This window comes from Theropithecus gelada, chromosome 7a (genome assembly GCF_003255815.1).
Source record: "Theropithecus gelada isolate Dixy chromosome 7a, Tgel_1.0, whole genome shotgun sequence".
NCBI lineage: Eukaryota > Metazoa > Chordata > Mammalia > Primates > Cercopithecidae > Theropithecus > Theropithecus gelada.
In genome coordinates, this window is record NC_037674.1 from 25622985 (window position 1) to 25645510 (window position 22526).

General features: G+C 37.7%; 1 protein-coding gene across 6 annotated transcripts in view; it reads right to left on the reverse strand.

Annotated features, from left to right (window-relative positions):
* The window catches only part of GABPB1 (GA binding protein transcription factor subunit beta 1), a 77465-nt gene that overhangs the window by 15404 nt on the left and 39535 nt on the right, over positions 1 to 22526 (reverse strand). For 3 of the 6 annotated variants that reach the window (XM_025390011.1, XM_025390013.1, XM_025390012.1), the window contains 5 exons: positions 15009 to 15116; positions 10509 to 10676; positions 7622 to 7816; positions 5963 to 6074; positions 5494 to 5607 (listed from right to left, as the gene is read on the reverse strand). In XM_025390011.1, coding sequence (XP_025245796.1) covers positions 5494 to 5607; positions 5963 to 6074; positions 7622 to 7816; positions 10509 to 10676; positions 15009 to 15116 — 697 coding nt within the window. Of the gene's footprint in view, positions 1 to 5493; positions 5608 to 5926; positions 6075 to 7621; positions 7817 to 10508; positions 10677 to 15008; positions 15117 to 22526 lie in introns of all 6 variants that reach the window. The other 3 variants (XM_025390010.1, XM_025390009.1, XM_025390014.1) reach the window with 2 other exon arrangements.

Below are 22526 nucleotides of genomic sequence, written 5' to 3' on the forward strand. Positions count from 1 at the left end.
AAGTTATACAGGTTCATCCTCCAATTTTTCTGTGGGTTTGAAAACTGTCTACATATAAAAAAATTAATTATAACTAGCTCAAAAAGAGGAATGACATTAAAAATTATTTCTAAATGGCATGGTTTTTAATGTGTTATTTACACATTACAAAAGTGTAATTACAAAAAGGGTAATTTTACAAAAAGTGTAATTAAATAAAACCACTCTACTAAAATCGAGCTACCATCCAGATACACAGTTGCTCTGAAACATGCTGAGTTTCTATCAACTCACAGTAGGGCATCATGGATATCAGTGATCACAGGATTTACTAAGACAGAGAGGCCATAAATATAGGAACTGCTTTTTTTTTTTTAAGGCAGGAAAAATACTAGGAAACTGGTTTTCACGATGTACTCAACAGGCCTGGCTTCGACTGTTACTGTGTTACTTAGTAATCAAGGATCACAATACAAACCACAGAACACTCAAAATGCAAACAATCTTTATGTTTTGAGCTCTCTTGTAATTTTTGTTTACCTTAAACTATGATTAGGTTTTATCACCAAGCACTTAAGAAAATTTCAGGAAGATAATTACAAAATGAAAAGTAGGACATAAAATAGTAATATAGTCAACAGAACTACTACTAGGATTTTCAAACACATTAAGTATTGCTTTGATTTTTTCAAAAAACTATCCATATGAAAAAGAAATGTTCACTTGAGTTGAATACTAACTACAGTTAGTAAATATTTTAAAGCTTAATCATATGTAAGAAATTTCTAAGATCACACACAAGGCACAATTCAAGAACTTTCATCTTTGCACTATTTGCAATGACTATTATTAAAATAAAAGAGTTCTTGCCTTTCATCTAACAAGCTTTCTTTTTAAGTTGTGCTATGGTAAGATATTTAAGAAAAAATTAAAAGGAAACCAATTATGTAAGACAAAGTGCCCCCCAGAAGCTTTAAGAACAATCTAACAGTAAAATGTTGAAACATGTAAGAATAAAAGAGAAAGTCTAAAAACTCTTAAAAGATTATTGATTTTTAAAAATATATTTATATTCCAAAACATAAAGCTCCCTGGATAAAAAAAACTATAACATAAATATTCACTGATCTAATTCAAAAGTCAAGTTGTAATATTTAAAGAAAACCTAGATAATCTGCAGCACCTTTGAAGACATCTGAGATCTCTTGTTCAACAAGAATTCTGAATTTGGATGCCATAAAAATGAAATAAGACAGGGAAGAACACTGTCTTTGAAATGCCCTAAAAGACTGAAAATTCTACATAGAAACATTTAAATAATAAAATAGAAACTATGGGCCGGGCGCAGTGGCTCATGCCTGTAATCTCAGCACTTTGGGAGGCCAAGGCGGGTGGATCATGAGGTCAAGAGATCGAGACCATCCTGGCCAAGATGGTGAAACCCCATCTCTACTAAAAATACAAAAATTAGCTGGGCGTGATGGCGCACGCCTGTAATCCCAGCTACTGGGAAAGCTGAGGCAGGAGAATGGTGCAAACCTAGGAGGAGGCGGAGCTTGCAGTGAGCCAAGATCACGCCACTGCACTCCAGCCTGGGCGACAGAGCGAGACTCCGTCTCAAAAATAAATAAAATAAAATAAAATAAAATAAAGTAAAATAAAAATAAAATAAATAAAGTAGCAACTATGTTCATTGAAGAAAAAAAAAAAACTTTTCAAAGGTATTATGGCAGCAGTTTAACCTGAAATTAAAAACAAAAAAGCAAAAACAAAACAACCTCATGAGGCCCAGTATGTATCCCTTAAAGCCAACTGAGTTGTATTACCCTATTTTTTATACAGACCAAAAAACAATCTGCAAAACAGATCTGGTTCAAATTTCACTTTTAGGAAGAATGGACGGAACTTTTTATTTTTATTGTTTTTCTTTTTTGAACCCCTATTTTGACACATAAGAAAGGAGGGAAATTTTAAAGGCACCAGATGCATTACACCTTTGGAAAAACCACTTTATTAGTAATTACCAGAAGTTGCTCTAAAGACAAAAAAGAAGGGTAATCACAGATGTGTATTTAATCAAGGTATTGTATAATTAGACCACAAGGAAGAATAAAGCTAAGCAAAGAAAAGTTGCTATAGGACTACAGGCTAGAGCTACGAAATAAGAGATGTATGAAAAAATATTTTTAAAGAGCCAGATAACTACACTACAGATGTAAGGCCTCCATCTTAACCAATCACAGCTTCTAATTCTACATCCCAAATAACCCTCTAATCTATTCACTCACTGTCTCTGTCAAATCTTCATTCACGCTATCACTATGATAACTCTTCCCTGGTTGACTGCATTAGACTCCAAACAAAACTCCCTTCCAAAGCATTCTTCTAAACCTGCCAAAGGATCATTTTTAAAGTCCTATAAAATCTCACCTTCAGTCACCTTGAGTGACTCTTCCACTTACTGGGTTTAGCTGCACTGGCCTCCGGGTCCCCTAAAAAGTAAAGTACTTTCCTGTCTCAAAAGCTTTACATGTCCCTCTTGCTAAAATGTTCTTCCCCAAACTTTTCCCTGACTAATGCCTACTTTAATTTTCAGTTTAAATGTTTCTTCCTCTAGGAAGATTCCATGATCCACTAGAGTGGCCTGTGAGCCTTAGTAGAAAGACAGGAAAATGTGATTGTTTCTGTATACTAATAAATAATGTACAACATGGTGGTGGTTTTCCTCATAAGAAAATATATATCCACAATTCCCCCCCCAAAAAAAAGCTTTCACTTTTCTGTCTATTCATTTTGGAATGACTTTCAAAACGAAAATCACACAAAATGGTATGAGTTAGAATTAGTTCCAATCTATCTAAATCTTACCCATTCTTTACAGCATAACTCAACACATTCCCCTCCACCACACCCACCCCCAACTCCAGCTAAAAGTAATCTCTTTCCACTGAACAACAATAGTAATTCAATGAGCTATTTTAATCATCCAGCACTGACAACCTGCTGTTATATTTGCTAGAACGTCAAGAAAAGACAGAGGTATCATTTGGTTTCTCAATGAAAATATTATAATAGACATTCTAAGGTTCTCATGGGACTACCATTAATATGTGTGGTATATGTCAAAAATGGTACTAACGTCATTTCCATTTTCTAATGGAAAGTTAATTCCACTGACTTCCAAATGGAAATCATTTCCATTTTGCAAGTCATTCCAAAATGAAGAGACATGAAGGTGCTATCTAAAGCCATAATTCCTGAGTGAAATGGCATGGTACCCTGGACTACCACAATTCCCTTCTCTTTATATATAGGACCATGCCAACCAGCTAGTTTCCATTTAAAATACAGTCCATCTGCTGCTACATTCTGGCTGTTTTCTACCCAGGAAAAATGTTTATTGTACCACTTAGCTAGTAAAAGAAAAGAATATGAGCAGTAACAATCAGTGTACTGATGGAGCTTACACTATATTTTGGCCAACATCATTTTAAAAGGACAAGAAAGTAGCAGAACACTTATTTCAACAGACTACCTATTACTAGAAAAAGCTACAGAAACAGATACATCCCAAAAGTAATAGTGACGCTTTTGCTTGAAATAAGGTAAAATGAAAATTACACAAATAATTCAATATTGTGTAATTCAAATATCACAAACCAAATTATAAACATTCTAAAAGAGCCCACAGACCATGTGAATAAGCTGCATAAGACAGATGGTACATGATAGTGGTCACAGACACATACCTTGAGAATCAGTCAGACTTTGAGCATAATCCTCCTTTCTCTACTTAATAGCCACATGCCCTTTGATAAAATTATTCAACTTCCACAAACCAGTTTCATTATATATAAAATGGAGGTACCACTACTGTATTTTCCAGATTCTAACAAGCCCTTGAAAAGATATATATAAACATTTCGAGAATCAGGATGAGTCTGACAATTGATTTTAAAGAAACTGGATAGCCAGAAGTCGGAGAAATAATTTGTGGCAGATTTGGCTTTGCCTGAGTATGTGCAAATTGAGCTTTGAGTTGTTTACTCTGGTGATAACATACTTAAACTTTTATTTATTTTTTATTTTTTTATTTTTTTATTTTTTTTTTGAGACAGAGTCTCCCTGTCTTACCCAGGTTGGAGCACAGTGGTACAATCTTGGCTCACTGCAATCTCCACCTCCAAGGTTCAAGCGATTCTCCTGTCTCAGCCTCCTGAGTAGCTGGGATTACAGGCACATGCCACCACATCCGGCTAATTTTTGTATTTTTAGTAGAGATGGAGTTTCATCATGTTGGCCAAGCTTGTCTTGAACTCCTGACCTCACGTGATCCACCCATCTCAGCCTCCCAAAGTGCTGGGATTATAGGTGTGAGCCACCATGCCCACCCATTACTTTTTTTTTTTTTTTTTTTGAGATGGAGTCTTGCTCTGTCACCCAGGCTGGGATGCAGTGGCACAATCTCAGCTCACTGCAACCTCTGCCTCCTGGGTTCAAGCCATTCTCCTGCCTCAGCCTCCCCAGTAGCTGGGATTACAGGGGCACACCACCACATCCAGCTAATTTTTGTATTTTTAGTAGAGACGGGGTTTCAGACACATGTTGGCCAGGCTGGTCTTGAACTCCCAGGTTCAAGCGATCCTCTGACCTCAGCCTCCTGAGCAGCTGGACCACAGGCACCAACCACCACACCTGACTAATTTTTTATATTTTTTGGTAGAGATGGGCTTTCAGCATGTTGCCCAGGGTTCCGGGCTCAAGGAATCCACCTATCTCGGCCTCTCAAAGTGCTAGGATTACAGGTGTGAGCTACCATGCCCAGCCAAAGTAAGTTGTTTAAACAAAAAGTCACAAACTAGTAAATCAAGGGCCAACTTAGATACAGGGACATTTTTTTCTATGAGCCACAAAAGTTTTGTTTTGTTTTTCAATTAGTTACCAAGATTTAATGTTCTTTCAAAATCCAGATTCACAGCTTCCTATTAAAAAACAGAATTTGGGAATACTGGGCTGATGACTATAATCAGTTAGAGCTCAGTCACAGATGACTCCCTGCCCTTGCCCCACTCTTCAGCCGGGCGTAATCTCAATCCTGCACACCTTAGCCTTTTATTGTCTTCCTGGCCTTTGTAAATATTTGAATCTCCAACTGTTTTTTTGTTTTCTTTCTTTCTTTTTTTTTTTGAGACAGAGTCTTGCTCTGTTACCCAGGCTGGAATGCAGTGGCGCAAACTCAGCTCACTGCAGCCTTCACCTCCTGGGTTCAAGCAATCCTCCTGCCTCAGCCTCCCGAGTAGCTGGGATTACAGGCATGTGCCACCACGCCTGGCTAATTTTTTGTGTTTTTAGTAGAGACAGGGTTTCACTATGTTGCCCAGGCTGGTCTCAAACTCCTGACCTCAGGCAATCCACCCGCCTCACCCTCCCAAAGTGCCAGGATTACAGGTGTGAGCCACTGCACCCAGCCTGAATCTGCAATTTTAGTGTACACATTAGACGTGCTTTTCTAACCTGGAGTTTCTGAAGAATTGGACAATGGAGCAGATGCTTCAGCTAAGGCAGCTAATGTAGCTAATACTGATGTAGAAGAGTTTCCAAACTGAACAGCAGATACACCCGTTTCATCTGTAAGAAAAAAGAAAATAGATTTGAATTTCTAAGGAGCTTAATCCAATGCATATTTCTGATACTCTATTTACCTTATTTGACTCTTAAACAAAGCTTGGATAGCATTAGCTTTTGAAAGGTAATACTGCAGTAAATTTTGCAGTATCACCTTTCTTCAGATTGTTTTGTCTCATAAAATTTTTTTTGCCAGTTATGCCAAAGAAAACCAAGGTGGCTGACAGAATCTTACCCTTGTTCTCCAACAGTCCTTTCTTAAAATGATGAATACCTACTAAAGCATAAAATCCCAAAGCCTATCCTATATGCATCTCAATACCTGTTGCCTTGGATGAATTTTCTGAAGATACCAGACCTGTTAGGTTCACCACCCCTCCAGGTCCAATGATAAACTGTGGTGTTGCAGCATGTATTGTCACAGTGTCAGGACTCTCTGGGTTTGTGTTGATTTGGTTCTGCATAGCAATCTAGGGAAAAAATGACCACAGTGTTTTCAGAATTATAACCAGAACATATAGCACAAATTCTCCATATAATACAAACACACATGTAAAGGAATATTCTCGAAGAATAATCACATAGTACAAGTGGAAATATATGTCTAAGGTCCCCTGACAGTGTAGGGGCACACCATGGGTATATATTTATATCCCGAGTCCCCCTCCTAGGTAAAGCAGCAAAATCCTGGGAGAGGAGAAATGAGTATCTAAAAGGTTTTTAACAGAACAAAGAACAACTGGACATCAAGCCGGTTGAGGTGGCAGGTGCCTGTAATCCCAGCTATTCAGGAGGCGGAGGCAGGAGAAGTGCTTAAGCCCAGGAATTTGAGACCAGCATGGGCAACATAGTGAGACCCCCATCTTAAAAAAACCAAAACCAAACCAAAACAAACAAACAAAAAATATTTCTGTAGCTATAGAAATTTAATTATTTCTTCTATATTTGGCAATACATAATACCACATATATAAAGCATGTCCTTCTCAATTAATTGTTCCCCATCTTCAACTCCAACCCCCAAACTGCACTCCTAAGAGTAAAAGGAATGGAAAGAGGCATGGTAGAATTCATTTTCCTGAACATAAAACATCTTTTAAGTAACTAGTGAAAGCTCAAAGGAGTTAGACAGTCTTAGCAAAGAAGAGTTCTACTGCTGGGATCAGGAACAAACAGGCAAGAAGAGGCATTAATTAAAGAAGATAATTTATATTATGTCATATGGCTGAAAATAAGAGAAGTAATGTTAGTTACTAGAAAAATCTTCCCAAAAGCCAAAAACAGCAGATCTTTTTGAGGATGTTGAAAAATAAAAGAAACAAATCAAACTGCATCACTCACTCAAGGGATGTTATTACGGTTGCTAATATATACATTTTTTAATTTTTATAAAGTCATTTATAGTAGACCTGGAAAAATCATATAGTATCAAAATGCAACAAAAATAATAGAATAAAATGTCTAGGGCCAGGCGCAGTGGCTCACACCTGTAATCCCCGCAGTTTGGGAGGCCAAGGCAGGCAGATCACCTGAGCTCAGGAGTTCGACACCAGCCTGGGCAACATGGTGAAACACCACCTCTACTAAAAATACAAAAAATTAGCCGGGCGTGGCAGCATGCACCTGTAGTCTCAGCTACTCAGGAGGCTGAGGTAGAAGAATTGCTTGAACCCAGGAGGCAAAGGTTGCAGTGAGCCAAGATCGTACCACTACACTCCAGCCTGGGTGACAGAGCAAGACTCTGGCTCAAAAAAAAAAAAAGTCTACAGGGAAATTTAGAAACTTAAAAATCAGAAAGTAATCACCTTATCTAACGTTAATGAAAAGACTGGCCTTATAATCAAGAAAATGAATAGTAATAAACAAAGAGGAAGTGAAAGAGAAAAAGGCCTATCCAAAATAACTAAGCCCAAAATGAAAGGCTACAAACGAAATAGTTTAAATCATCCACAATATAAGAGATCCCTCTACTGATAATTCTTTTTCTTTATGTTCTTAAATTAAAAGTCAAAAGTTACCTGTAATATCTCTGCTAAATCTTCATTTCCATTGTCTATTGAAATATCAAATGCAGTTTTACAAAATTTACTTTGCGTGTGTACATCAGCACCATATTTGATTAAAAGTTCCACCACCTCTTGATGATTGTGTTCTGTGGCCCAATGGAGAGCTGTCATCTTTAACATGTCCTTTGCATTGACATCAGCACCATGCTACAAAAATATTTCAAAGAGATTACTAACATATGAAATGTTATATAAAAATTCCTGATATGAAATTATTAGTCTGTGCTTTAAAGTAAGAACAAATAACATAATCAATTCTTTATTTGTATATGTTAAATACATGTTCCATGCCAGGTACAGTGGCTCACACCTGTAATCCCAACACTTTGGGAGGCCGAGGCGGTTGGATTGGCTGAGCTCAGGGGTTTGAAACCAGCCTGGGCAACATGGCAAAACCCCATCTCTACAATACAAAAAAACACAAAAAATTAAGGGCCAGACATGGTAGCTAACATCTGTAATCCCAGCACTTTGGGAGGCTAAGGCAGGCAGATAACTTGAGGTTAGGAGTTCGAGACCAGCCTGGCCAACATGGTGAAACGCCATCTCTACTAAAAATACAAAAATTAGCCAGGCACGGAGGCACACACCTGTAATGCCAGCTACATGGGAGACTGACACAGGAGAATCACTGGAACCCAGGAGGCAGAGGTTGCAATGAGCCAAGATCATGCCACCGCACTCCAGCCTGGGCAACAGAGCGAGATGCTATCTCAAATAAATAAATAAATACAAAAAATTAGCTGGGTGTGGTGGCACACAGCTGTGATCCCAGCTACTCAGGAGGCTGAGTTGGGAGGATTGCTCGAGCCTGGGAGGCGGAGGTTGCAATGAGCCAAGATTGCACCACTGCACTCCAACCTGGGTAACAGAGTGAGAGCCTATCTCAGAAAAAAGAAAAAGAAAATTAAAAAAAAATATATATATATATATTTATACACACACACACATACACATGTCCCAGCAATCACCACTTAATCTGTCACTTACAATCACCACTTAATCTGTCACTTAATCATTTTTCTCTCATGCTGAATTTCCTGTTTTCCTTCTAATTTCTTAGGAATGAGGCAATTATTTTTTCAGTCACCCAGCTATGGGCATAAAGAGCTAGAATGGCATAAGAAATGAAGGAAACTATGAGCATTCCTCTAAAAGCTTCTTTAATGTTTGTATAGCAGCTGGTCCCTTGGTTCCTCATTTCCACCAAAAAAAATCTTTTGCTTTCAAAACCACTGTAACCCAGAAAAAATAAAAAAAAAATTATAAAAAGAAAACCAGTGCACCATAAAGAACTGAAAGTAAGCTAACTAGAGATATATTGTCCAATATGACAGTCAATAGACACATGTAGTTTTTGAGCATCTGAAATGCTGCTAGCCAGAATAGAGATGTGCTATATGTATAAACACACACTGAGGCCAGGTGCAGTGGCTCATGCCTGTAATCTCAGCACTTTGGGAGGCCAAGGCAGGCAGATCACCTTAGGTCGGGAGTTCAAGACCAGCCTGACCAACATGGAGCAACCCTGTCTCTACTAAAAATACAAAAAATTAGCGGGGCCTGGTGGTGCATGCCTGTAATCCCAGCTACTCGGGAGGCTGAGGCAAGAGAATCACTTGAACCTGGCAGGCAGAGGTTTCGGTGAGCCAAGATCACGCCACTGCACTCCAGCCTGGGCAACAAGAGCAAAACTTCATCCAAAAAAAAAAAAAAAAAAAACAAACCACACATTGAAATTGAAAAACATACCAAAAAAATAGAATGTAATACATCTCATTAATAATTTTTGTACTGGACTGGGCGTGGTGGCTCACCCCTATAATCCCAGCACTTTGGGAGGCCGAGGCAGGCAGATCACTTGAGGTCAGGAGTTAGAGACCAACCTGACCAACATGGTGAAACTCCATCTCTACGAAAAATACAAAAATTAGCCAGGCGGGTTAGCAGGCACCTGTAATCCTAGCTACTCAGGAGACTGAGGCAGGAGAATTCCTTGAATCTGGGAGGCGGAAGTTGCTATGAGCCAAGATCGTGCCACTGCACTCCAGCCTGGGCAACAAAGCTAGACTCCATCTCAGAAAAATAATAATAATAATAATAATTTTTATACTGATTTCATGTTGAAATGATAATCTTTGTATATATTGGGTTAAATAAAATATAAAATTAGAATTACTTTTTAAATGTAGCTACTGGAATATTTAGAATTACAGTATACGTGATTTGCATTTATGGCTTCCATTGTATTTCTTTTTGATAGGCTGATCTAGAGGCCAGAATAAGAAGGATCAAGCAGAACATCTATCACTCTATGTTTCAGAATTTTCTACAAGGTCAGGAGTTCGAGACCAGTCTGGCCAATATGGTGAAATCCCATCTCTACTAAAAACACAAAAATTAGCTAGGCGTGGTGGTGGGTGCCTGTAGTCCCAGCTACTCAGGAGGCCGAGGCAGGAAAATCGTTTGAACCCGGGAGGTGGAGGTTGCAGTGAGCCGAGATGGTGCCACTGCACTCCAGCCTGGGTGACAGAGAGAGACTCTGTCTCAAAAAAAAAAAGAAAAGAAAAAAGAAAAAAACGCTGTAGTCCCTCACCATAAGATAGACCAAGGTCCAAGAAATAAATTAGTTGACTTAACTAAGAATATACCTAAAGAAAGTTTTGTCTCTCATGAAATGAAAGCTGTAAGATAATTTTCATTTAATGGGCTTATACACACAAAAAATGAAATACTATAGATAAAATACTAAGTATGCATTTAACAAAAACTAGTTCCCTCTCCTTCTTATAAAACTCTAAAGCCTTTTAAAAGCAAAGTGCAAAAAGAGAACACATACCTTAAGTAAAACCTCTACTATGCTGGCATGGCCCTCAGAAGCTGCCATATGTAATGGTGTTCGGTCCACTTTGGTTCTGGCATCTCTGCTTACACCAGCTCGGAGCAGTACCTCTGTGGTGGAATAATGACCATACTGTGCTGCTAGATGAAGTGGAGAAGTTCCCAACTGTACCACAGGAAAAAAAAAAAAATCCACATTTACAGTATTGTTAGTACACTTCTGTTTATATAGTAAAGATTTTCTTTACATTATTTGTTTACGTAGTAACTCAAAACTCAAAAGACATGACTAGATTCATGCTTATCACATCCTCTTCACAGATGCCTTGAAGAATTCCCACTCTCAATGAAGAAAAACATCCAGTATTTCCTTTAATTCAAATTTTCTTTCTTCATTATTTTTTATCAGATAAACTGCCTGAACAAAATTAATTTCATTAGAAATTAAGAGACAGTGGCCAGACATGGTGGCTCACACCTGTAATCCCAGTACTTTGGGAGGCCAAGGCAGGTGGATCACTTGAGGTCAGGAGTTCAAGACCAGCCCGGCCAACATGGTGAAACCCTATCTCTGCTAAAACCACAGAAATTAGCTGGGCATGGTAGCATGTGCCTGTAATCCCAGCTACTCAGGAGGCTGAGGCAGGAGAACCACTTGAACCCGGGAGGCAGAGGTTGCAGTGAGCCGAGATTGCGCCACTGCACTCCAGCCTGGGCGACAGAGCGAGACTCTATGTCAAAAAAAAAAAGTTCACTATGTTATGAAGAGATTAAGTGGGATATATGTATAAAAGTCCCTAGTCCTATCTCTCTCTCTATATATATATATTTTTTGTTTATTTGTTTGTTTGATTGATTGTTGTTTGCTTAATTAGAGACAGGGCTTCACTGTGTTGCCCAGGCTGGGGTGCAATGGCTATTCACAGGTACAATTATCACACACTACAGCTCTGAACTGCTGGGCTCAAGCAATCTGCCCACCTCAGCCTCCAGAGTAGCTGGGACTACAGGCACACACCAATGAACCCAGCTAAACCTTACATTTTCAAGGGAAGGTCATCCCAGCAGATCAAATAAATTCCTTAAACAATCCTTTCTTTCTCCATGCTTTGTCACTTTTTCTTTAACCTTTTCTATACTCTTAAATATCAGTATTTAATGAAAATATCTCAACAGCCAATTTAGCAACCAGGAGTTTTGCTCAGTTTGACATTAGGATCTACTTTTTTATTTTTGTCTTCTGAGACTTTCCCTTCTTGGTTATTGATGCAAAATATATATACATATATGCAGGTTTTTTGGTTTTGTTTTCTGAGACAGGGTCTCACTCTGTCACTCAGGCTGGAATATAGTGGGGTGATCACAGCTCACTGTATCTTCAAACTCCTGAGCTCTAGCGATCCTCCTCCCTCAGCCTCCCAAAGTGCTGGGATTATGGATATGAGCCACCACACCTGGCCATGTAGTTTTTGTAGCTTTTGGGGGTTTTTTTTAATGCATTTTTTTAGAGACAGGTTCTTGCTCTGTCGCCCAGGCTAGAGTGCAGTGGAGCAATCGTAGCTCACTGTAACCTCTAACTCCTGGGCTCAAGCGATCTTCCATCTCAGCCTCCAGAATTATACTGCATGTATTTCTCTGTGACTTGCCTTCTTTTGCTCGATATTATATTCATGAGATTCACCATGTTAATAAATATAAGTATAGCTTACTAATTTTCTGTGTTCTATAATATTCCATTGAATGAGTAAGCCACAATTAATTTAACCAGTATTGATGAATATTTGGGTTGTTTCCAGTTTTTGTGTTATTATGAATAATGTTGCTGCTAAATACAGAAGTCTTGTATATGTTTCAGGCACATGAACACATTTCTCTTGGGAATAGTCTTAGAAGCCCAACTGCTACATCATACAGTATGTACATCTTCAAATTTACTATGTGCTGCCAAACTGTCTTCCAAAACGATTATACCAATTCCACACTTCCACCAAAAATATGTGAGCGTTCCCACCATCTCCTCACCAAGCCTTGGTACTGATCAACTGTTTTTGCTAATCTGGTGGATATATAATAGTTTTTCATGATTTTCCTCTGCATTTGCCTCAATCTTAATGTAGTTGAGTATCTTTTCATGTTTATTAATCAAACTTTCTCCTTGATAAAGTACCATATAAAGTCAGTCTTCTATTGCCTTATCTTTTTATTGCTAACCCATGGGAATTCCTTATGTATTATGGATAATAATCCTTCTTAAGATCTTTTTGGCTTTGGGAGGCCGAGGCAGGTGGATCACGGGGTCAGGAGTTCAAGACCAGCTGGCCAACATATTGAAACCCCAACTCTACTAAAAATACAAAAAATTAGCCAGGCATGGTGGCAGGTGCCTGTAATTCCAGCTACTTGGGAGGCTGAGGCAGGAGAATCACTTCAACCTGGGAGGCGGAGGCTGCAGTGAGCTGAGATTGCACCATTTCACTCCAGCCCAGGCAACAGTACGAGACTCCATCTCAAAAAAAAAAAAAAAAAAAAAAAAAGATCTTTTTGTCTTGAGGTACTACAGCATCACTATGATGTATCTAGATATGGATTAGTTTTTAAATTGATTCTGCTGGAGATTTCTTAGGCTACTCAAATCTGTGGGCTGCCATCTTTTATCAGTTCTGGAAGATTATCAGCAATTACCTCTTTGAATTATTTCATCCCTATTTTTGCTCTTTTTGTGGATCTATGATCAGATATTAGACTTTCTCACATGATCCTTCATGATTCCTAACATCTCTTTTACATTTTCTATCTATTTTTATCTGTGATATAGTCTGGATCATCTTTTTTCATACCTTTCAGTTTACTAATTTTCTCTTTAGCAGTTTCTAATCTGTTACTAAAATTTTATCTCAAGTCCTTAGAGGTCTGCTTCTGTTGACAGTTGTTTTAGCAGGTTACTGTTCAAACTGGCATGTGTCCATGTGTTTAGTTATTTCTGACTGTTCACTTTCCTTTGAATTTCATTTGTGGATATGAAGCCTGGGATGAAGTCAGGTTCCTCCAGAGAGGATACTCATCTGCTTCTGTCAGGAACCTGGGGTAATCCCTAGTCCAAAGATCACTTCAAACTCATTTCTCAGTTTACAGTTTTTTAGACTACACAAGTATTTATGAGTTCAGGCTGCAAGTGTGTACAAAGGATGCCTTGTGATTCCAAATTCTCACCATCAGATTTTTTTCCTCTCTCCATTTGATGTCTTGGTTCACATCAGCTTATTATCTTTGCAGCATCATGGCAACAGGGACAAGGGCAGGAGCAGACAGGAGGAGGGACAGGGTATTCCTGCTTAACCTTACACTGAAGGTGCAGCTCTTTGGAATTCCAGAATTATGAGAAGAGATCTCCTATCAGACTTCTCTCCATGAACAGTCTCAGGTCTTTATCTTTAGTACCCCAAGTCAGTGAGGTGGAAAACCCACCAGACAAGTGTGAGTTCACCTAATCTTCTCTAGGTAAAATTTCTCTGGGTTTTAGCCTTCACTTGGTTTTTCAGGTTGATTAGCTCTTTCTTTCTAACTCAGCAGTGTACTTAAGAAGATTTTCTTTAACATATTTAATCAAAAAGTCTTTATTCTTTAAAGATACAAGTTGAAACATTTATGGATAAAATGATATGGTCCCTGGAATTTGCTTTAAAATAACACAGAACAAAAAATAATACAGTAGACGGAGTTATAGAGGAAACAAGATTTATCATGATTTGATAATTTTTGAAGTTGGGTAAAGAGTATTACAGGGATTGATATATATTTGAAATTTTCTATAATAAAAAATTTTGTTTTGTTTTTCATGAAAAATGTAAAAATAACAAGAGAAAGGAAGGCGAAAACAACAAAACCAATAATCTGGAATTTTTAGTTGTTACCAACGGGAGGGCTAATTCAGATTCCTAGCATTCCATATCCCCAATACAATGCTTTTTTATTTGCCCCCAGAATTAAAGAGTTATGTTTTTTTGCCCTCCCCACAACTGCCTTCTTTCTATAGTTGTCAAGATCTCATTCCCATTCCTTTCTTCCTCTTTGATCATGTTCGCAATAGTCTTACAAGTACTAATTGAAACATAAACTTGTTTTTCTTTTAGGAGTGACTGTAACACTAACGCCAATCTTTATCAGTATCTTTCTGAATTATAAATTCTACCTGTGCTATTTATAAGGCCTTTAAATTAAATCCCAAGCAGACACATGTTTATATTCATGCCACATTAATGCACTCCAAAGTTTGAAAGAAAAAATCTTTGTGGATGAAATATTTGGATAAGGTTATCCAGTATCAAAGAAAATAATATAAACCACTTCTTTTAGGACAGTTATAATTCAAAAATAATAAACGAATTTGCAAAAAAAAAATAATTTATCACTTGTAAACACAATCCTGACTACATTTTTCTCTGCAAAAACTCAAAAATGAGAAGGAAAAAAAACACACAACATTAAAATCATTCTTTACCCAGTCTGTAGTAAAAGGAGCTCCATTTGCCATCAAAATACGAACTTCATCATCTTGACCTGCTCGTGCCGCTTCTAAAAGCTTCTTTCCCAAATCTACCAGGGACATCTAAACAAAACATAGATGAACTGAACATCAAAATCTCCATTTATACATTATGACATGACATTTTCCCTCCCTGTCTTTATTAATAAGTCAATTCTCAATTATCCCTTCAAAAGAGTGTGCCATGGTTAATACAAAATTACAGATCATACAAAAGCAATTTATATTGGATTTTAGAATCCACTTTTCTTTCTCATTAAGTTTTTACTTAGAATAAAAGTAGTTTAAATTCTCCAAATACATCTGGTAAAAGAAGAGGTAAGTAGCAGAGAAAAGCTGGTCTAAATTTTTATTTATTTATTTATTTATTTATTTTTGACACAGAGTCTCGGCCTGTCACCCAGGCTGGAGTGCGGTGGCACGGTGTTGGCTCACTGCAACCTCCGCCTCCTGGGTTCAAGCGATTCTCCTGCCTCAGCCTCCCAAGTAGCTTGGACTACAGGCATGCACCACCACACCCAGCTAATTTTTCTATTTTCAATAGAGACAGGGTTTCACCATGTTAGCCAGGCTGGTCTCAAACTCCTGACCTCAAATGATCTGCCGGCTTTGGTCTCCCAAAGTGGTGGGATTACAGGCATGAGCCACCACGCCCAGCCAAGCTGGTCTAAAATTTAAAACTGGCAACTAATTGTTTTCACTGGAGGGTTTGCAGCAATAAAATTTTTCATAAAAGTAAATAAAGTGCAAGATATTATCATCTGTTGTTGGTGCAAATTAAACTAAACTTACCATAAATTATTTTGCAATAGTAAATATGTTCAAAATTTTAAAATACAAATTTTCTGCCCTCCTACATGAATGTATATTTAAGTTCTTGCAGAAAGTAAATAATTCACATTCTATGAAAATACTAAAAAGAGAGTAATAGTATTATGAATAGACTATCTGTCTCATTAGAGGCTAGAGGCCAGGTATGATGACATACCCCTGTAATCCCAGCAGTTTGTGAGGCTGAGGCAGGTGGATCACTTGAGGCCAGGAGTTCGAGACCAGCCTGGACAACATGGTAAAACCCTATCTCTACTAAAAATAAAAAATTGGCTGGGTGTGGGGGCTCACACCTATAGTCCCAGCTCCTCAGGAGGCTGAGGCACAAGAATCACTTGAACCCAGGAGGCAGAGGTTGCAGTGAGCCGAGATCGCACCACTGCACTCTAGCCTGGGTGACAAAGTAAACTCTGTCTCAAAAAAAAAAAAAAAAAAAAAAAAACCAGGAAAGAGTATCTTGTGTCTTGAATTTAATATATCTGAAAAGGCTAATGTCCCAGCCTGGGATGTGAGGTGTGCATGGGTGTGTAAGTATTTGTGTCTTCTTGAATAAGAAATATTGAAATACATGTCAGAAAAAAAGATTATGATAGTAGAATATAGGTAAATTAAGATTTGAATGTATCACAAACATTCAAATTCAAGGGATGACAGTTCTCAGAAGAGAGTTTCCAAACCCAGAAAGACTATCCAGCTGGAAGATTACTCAATTACGTTACACAGTATCGTAAATAAGGAAAAGCAGAATTTTGGGCCTGTAGGGAAAGGAAATATGGAACCCCTGAGATTTACAATGAAAAAATGTGCCTGGGGTATAAATTTATCTCAAAAAAAGTATATACTCTGAGGGTTAGGTAAGTAGTCAAGAGGAAATAAGTTATAAAGAGTAATGGCAGGTTGATCAGTGTATCTCTACCTGGTATGAACAATTATTACAGGTTGAGTATCCCTAATCCAAAAATTTGAAATCTGAAACTTTTTAAGCATCAAAGGAATGCTCATTGGAGCATTTCAGATTTTGCATTTTTGCATTAGGGATGCTGAACCAGTAAGTATTAATGGAAATATTCCAAAATCTGAAAAAACCCAAAATCTGAAATACTTCTGGACTAAGTATTTCAGATAAGGGATACTCAACCTGCACTCAATAAGGAAGAGAAAGGAGTGTATGTGTGAGAAGGAAGTTGGCAAATGGGGCTTGAAAAAGTTATTTCTGCCAGGAAGAACTGAAATGTTCTACATCATTAAAAGGGCTGTCAAGAAATCTAAAAGGGGTGATTATAAGAAAAGCTGTCCATGAAAATAAACAGAATTATGCCTATAATTTTTAGTGAATTAGGTAAGATGGGAATAATCAAGCACAAAAGAGGTAACCAGGGACAGATACTAACACTTGGAGGCTTGCACAATAATTAGGTGAGATATACATATCCCAAACAGGCCTTCATCACAAGGCAGGAAAGAATTTCTTAGAATTGTTTCATTTGTAAGGATAAAAATAATCTATATTATGGTCAGGCACAGCAGCTCACACCTGTAATCCCACTACTCTGGGAGGCCGAGGTGGGCGAATCACTTGAGGTCAGGAGTTCGAGACCAGCCTGGCCAACAGGGTGAAACCCTGTCTCTACGAAAAATTCAATCCTGGCCGGGCGCGGTGGCTCAAGCCTGTAATCCCAGCACTTTGGGAGGCCGAGGCGGGTGGATCACAAGGTCAGGAGATCGAGACTATCCTGGCTAACATGGTGAAACCTCGTCTCTACTAAAAATACAAAAAATTAGCCGGGCGCGGTAGCGGGCGCCTGTAGTCCCAGCTACTTGGGAGGCTGAGGCGGGAGAATGGCGTGAACCCGGGGGGCGGAGCTTGCAGTGAGCCGAGATCGCGCCACTGCACTCCAGCCTGGGAGACACAGTGAGACTCCGTCTCAAAAAAAAAAAAAAAAAAGAAAAAAAGAAAAATTCAATCCAGTCTGGGCATAAGAGTGAGATTCCATCTCCAAAAAAAAAAAAAAAAAAAAAAAACTATATTATATTCTGGAGTACAGAATAGGAAAAACAACCACATGTACTTGTGGGATTTATATGGGATTTTTTTTAATACACTTCTCTGTGATACTTGCAACATTTTCATCCTTGCATTTCTGATTTCCTTTCCTTTTTTTCTCCTATTCTCTCATAACCTTGATGGAGTCACTGAAAGCCAAGATATTCCTCAATCCTGCTTAAAGTCACTAAGATCTATAGAGATTACTGATCTCCAATGAGGCATTTTTTCCAAATAATATGTAACTGCTGGACAGTAAAAATTAACATCATATTCAACAGGCAAGAAACCTGCAAAAATAATTTCCTATTAAACGGCAAAATAAAGCAAAAAGAAACTGACCTCTCTCCTACAGAAGTACGGTAAAATCTGAACTGGTCACACTAACAAATATAGCACCTATACTCTGAATGATATAAATTTGGCTTTACGATGAAATATATCTTTCCAAAAATAAACATTTTTAAATAGGTTTTACGCAGGTAATATAAAATCAGTTTGCATTCATTCAGCATACATACTGCCAAATGGTTTAGATATCTGAGTATCTTTTGTGAAGTGCCAGTTTAGGGCTTTTCCCCATTTTTTGAAACTGGGTTGTCTGTCTTTTTCTTATTGATTTGTAAGCATTCTCACATATGTTCTGGATATGAGTCCTTTGTCAAATATAACAAGTACTATAAGTATCTCTGTCCAGAACCCTGATTTTTGACTCTCTATCTTATGTTCTTTCTTTGATAACACATAGTATTTTCTATACTATTAAAATAAAATAAAATAAAATAAGAAATGGCAAAGAAATATATTTACCACAAAAATGACTAGAAGAAACAGTCATGTTTTACTTATTTAAAAGACTTGACTCAAAATGAAAAGGGGCGGGAAATAAACAGCAAGGAGCCAACACATCAATAGTTAAAAGACAGGCCATACATTTTACAGAAAAGAAAATAGAAATAATTCACAAGGGCAAAAAATGCTCAGTGTCACTGCTAATCAGGTTAACATAAAGTAAATAATTTTAAAGTAATTACTGATGCAGCCAAGAATTAGGTGAAACTGATACTTTGATATATTGACAACTCAGATATGCTGATAGTAATATAAGTGGATCAGCTTTATTTTTTAGTCAACTTGGCAAATTTAACAAGTTACAAAAATATCTGAGTCCATTGACCCAGTAAGTGATCCCACTTCTAAGAATCTATTCTAAAGGAAAGATATATTGAAACAGATCTATCAGTAAAGATTATATATGCATACACATATATATTATATATAATTCTTATGTGACCAATCTAAAGGTAGGAAAATGATCGAATTGTAGAATCGAAAGGAACAAAATGCAGTAATTTAACCTAATAGTTTTGAAGCTATATAAACAACAAAAAATTTATGCCACATTATGAAAAGATATAAAACTTTTTTGTCAAAATACGCATATAAAGTATAAAACACTGAAAAATATTAACAATTGTTTAGGATGGAATGATTATGGGAAATTTTGTCTTCATTTTACAAAGTTTCTATAACATTACTATATTACCTAATTTCAAAAATGTTTTTTTCAAAGGGACAAATTACATTGTATGACTGTCAACTAAGCAAATGATAACATTAAGGAAAGTTTTATGTTCCTGACTTACTAGATGGGATGAGCAGGAAAAAAATAAAGAAAATGTAGAATGTTGGGAACTTAAAATATCAATCATATATCTGCTTACATGAATTATAATAAAATCATGAAGCATTTGAACAAATCAACTTTGTCCATAATTATTCAATTGTCCTAATTATTCAAAACATATCACAGTTTAGGACCAAATACACTTAAGTTACTCTGGTTTGAAATTTCCATGAGCAATACAGCCCTATGGTAGATTAATGAGATGGATTCTTGGAAATCAGTGGTTCTCACTGGCAGCAGCACTGCCCCCTTGAGAGCCCTTTGTATGTTTATGGCGGCATTTTGGGGACTGAAGGTGCCGACGCTCTGCTAGCATTTAATGGGCAAGCGCCATGGATACGAGAGGTCCAGCAAAGGAGGGAATAGTCCTGTAGAACAAAGAATTGTCACATGTTCTGGATAATTTTCAAAGATTCCACTGAAAACATATCTAAGGCTGGAATCTAACATGTAAACAAAATGTATTTTTTCCACAGTGTTAATGTGTTCCAAATATTCTAGAATGCAGCCGTACTATAAATCTATTTGTTTTGTTCAGAAATTTACTAAGAGTTGTTTGTCATTTTGGAAAATCATGTCAATGCCACTTTGGCATGTGCATCACCAATATCATATATCAATCAGCTTGTTCAGCTATCACATTCACAGTGATTTTATGTGCCAGCATAAGCATTTTACTAACTCACTGTGACATCTAATGCAGTGTGCTCAAGTATTTACGTATTTTAATACACATTTTATTATAAATTGCTTCTTTTCAAATTATCCTTTATATTATAATCAAAACATGATTTTTTTGAAATCATGCAGATCAGTAGCATTAACTATGATTTTCTTTCTTTTCTTTTGAGATAGAGACTCTCTCTGTAGCCCAGGCTGGAGTACAGTGGCGAGATCACAGCTCACGACAGACTCGACCTCCCAGGCTCAACTAATCCTCCCGCCTCAGCCTCCCGAGTAGCTGCAACTACAAGAGTGCACCATCACACCTGGCTGATTTTTGTATTTTTTGTAGAGATGAGTTTTTGCCACGTTGCTCAGGCTTGTCTTGAACCCCTGGGCTCAAGTGATCTGCCTACTGCAGCCTCCCAAAGTGCTGGGACTATAGGCATGAGCCACTGCACCCAGCAACGATGATTTTCATTTAAAGTTAGCAGAAGGGGCAATACAAAATATTTATTATAAAAAGGTGGCAATGGATCTAATAAGATTGAAATAAATGGAAGAAAATACACATAAGATCAAGCAAGACAAAAATCAAAGGTGCTCTGATTTTCTTGTCAAGATAATTAGTAGTTTTAAATAATGAAAACAACAAAATCGTAGCATTTTCACTCTGTCTCACCTAACAGGGACCACACACACTCATCGTAGTTTTTGACCCTTAGAGGAACTCAATTGTAATAACATAACTACACTGACCAAGGGGAACATAGCTCCAGGTCAAGTCACTAATTTACTCAGTTCAATATTTATATTTTAAAATCCTGGATGGGTGCAGTGACTCAAGCCTGTAATCCTAGCACTTTGGGAGGCCGAAAAGGGAAGATCACTTGAGGCCAGGAGTTTGAGACCAGCCTAGCTAACATGGTGAAACCCCACCCATCTCTACTAAAAAAAACACAAAAATTAGCCTGGTGTGGTCCCAGCTACTTAGCTAGCTGAGGCAGGAGAATCCCTGAACCCGTGAGGCAGAGGTTGTAGTGAGCCGAGATTGCTCCACTGCACTCCAGCCTGGGCAACAGAGCAAGATTGCTTCAAAAACAAACAAACAAAAATCCTCAGAGATAAAGTGCTAGTTTTTTTTTAATCATTTAGTTTAACAACAAAAATATATTGCTTTTGTGGTGTGGCAAATAAGTTCTTTACTCCAATTAAAATGTATGTTAAGGCTGGGCGTGGTGGCTCACGCCTGTAATCCCAGCACTTTGGGAGGCCGAGGCAGGTGGATCACGAGGTCAGGAGATCAAGATCATCCTGGCCAATATGGTGAAACCCCGTCTCTACTAAAAATACAAAAAATTAGCCTGGTGTGGTGGCACGCACCTGGAGTCCCAGCTACTCAGGAGGCTGAGGCAGGAGAATCGCTTGAACCTGAGAGGCAGAAGCTGCAGTGAGCTGAGATTGCACCACTGCACTCCAGTCTGGGCAACAGAGCCAGACTCCCTCTCAAAAAAAAAAAAAAAAAAAGAAAAGAAAAAAAATGTATGTTAATAATAAATCTATTATACGAACTAGCTACTTTTGCTCAAAAGGACACACCAAGAGAGCCATCTAGTGGTAACAGGAATTACTACCAATAATTACATGTTAAAGCTTAGAGTATTTTGTTTTGAATTTTTCTGTAATTTACAGCTTATAGAGTGGTTGTGAGGATTATGGCATCTACTGGACATGAAAGCTCTATAAAATCATAAAGTACTAGTTCCACGTGAGTGGTTACTAACACTCTAAAAGAGTATGAATTTTAAAAATGTTTACACCTATTATATTTAATAAGCCTTTACTCACATTAAAACTTTAAAATAAACTTTTTATATAATTCTTATGCTCAATAAGTACAATTATAAATCCAATATAAATCTCCTAAAGATTTTCTCCACTTTTTGTATTACACACACATCCTACACACACATCCAAAGTCTTTAAAATGTTCATACTCTGACTAGTAATTCTACTCATATAAAACCATCATAAGGAAACTTTTCAAAAACCTAAATATATTAATGCTAATGCTATTTAAAATAAGGAAAAAAACAACTACAAACAATGATTAAAGACATTAAGATATGCCAGGCTGGGCGCGGTGGCTCACGCCTGTAATCCCAGCACTTTGGGAGGCCAAGGCGGGTGGATCACGAAGTCAGGAGATCGAGACCATCCTGGCTAACATGGCGAAACCCTGTCTCTA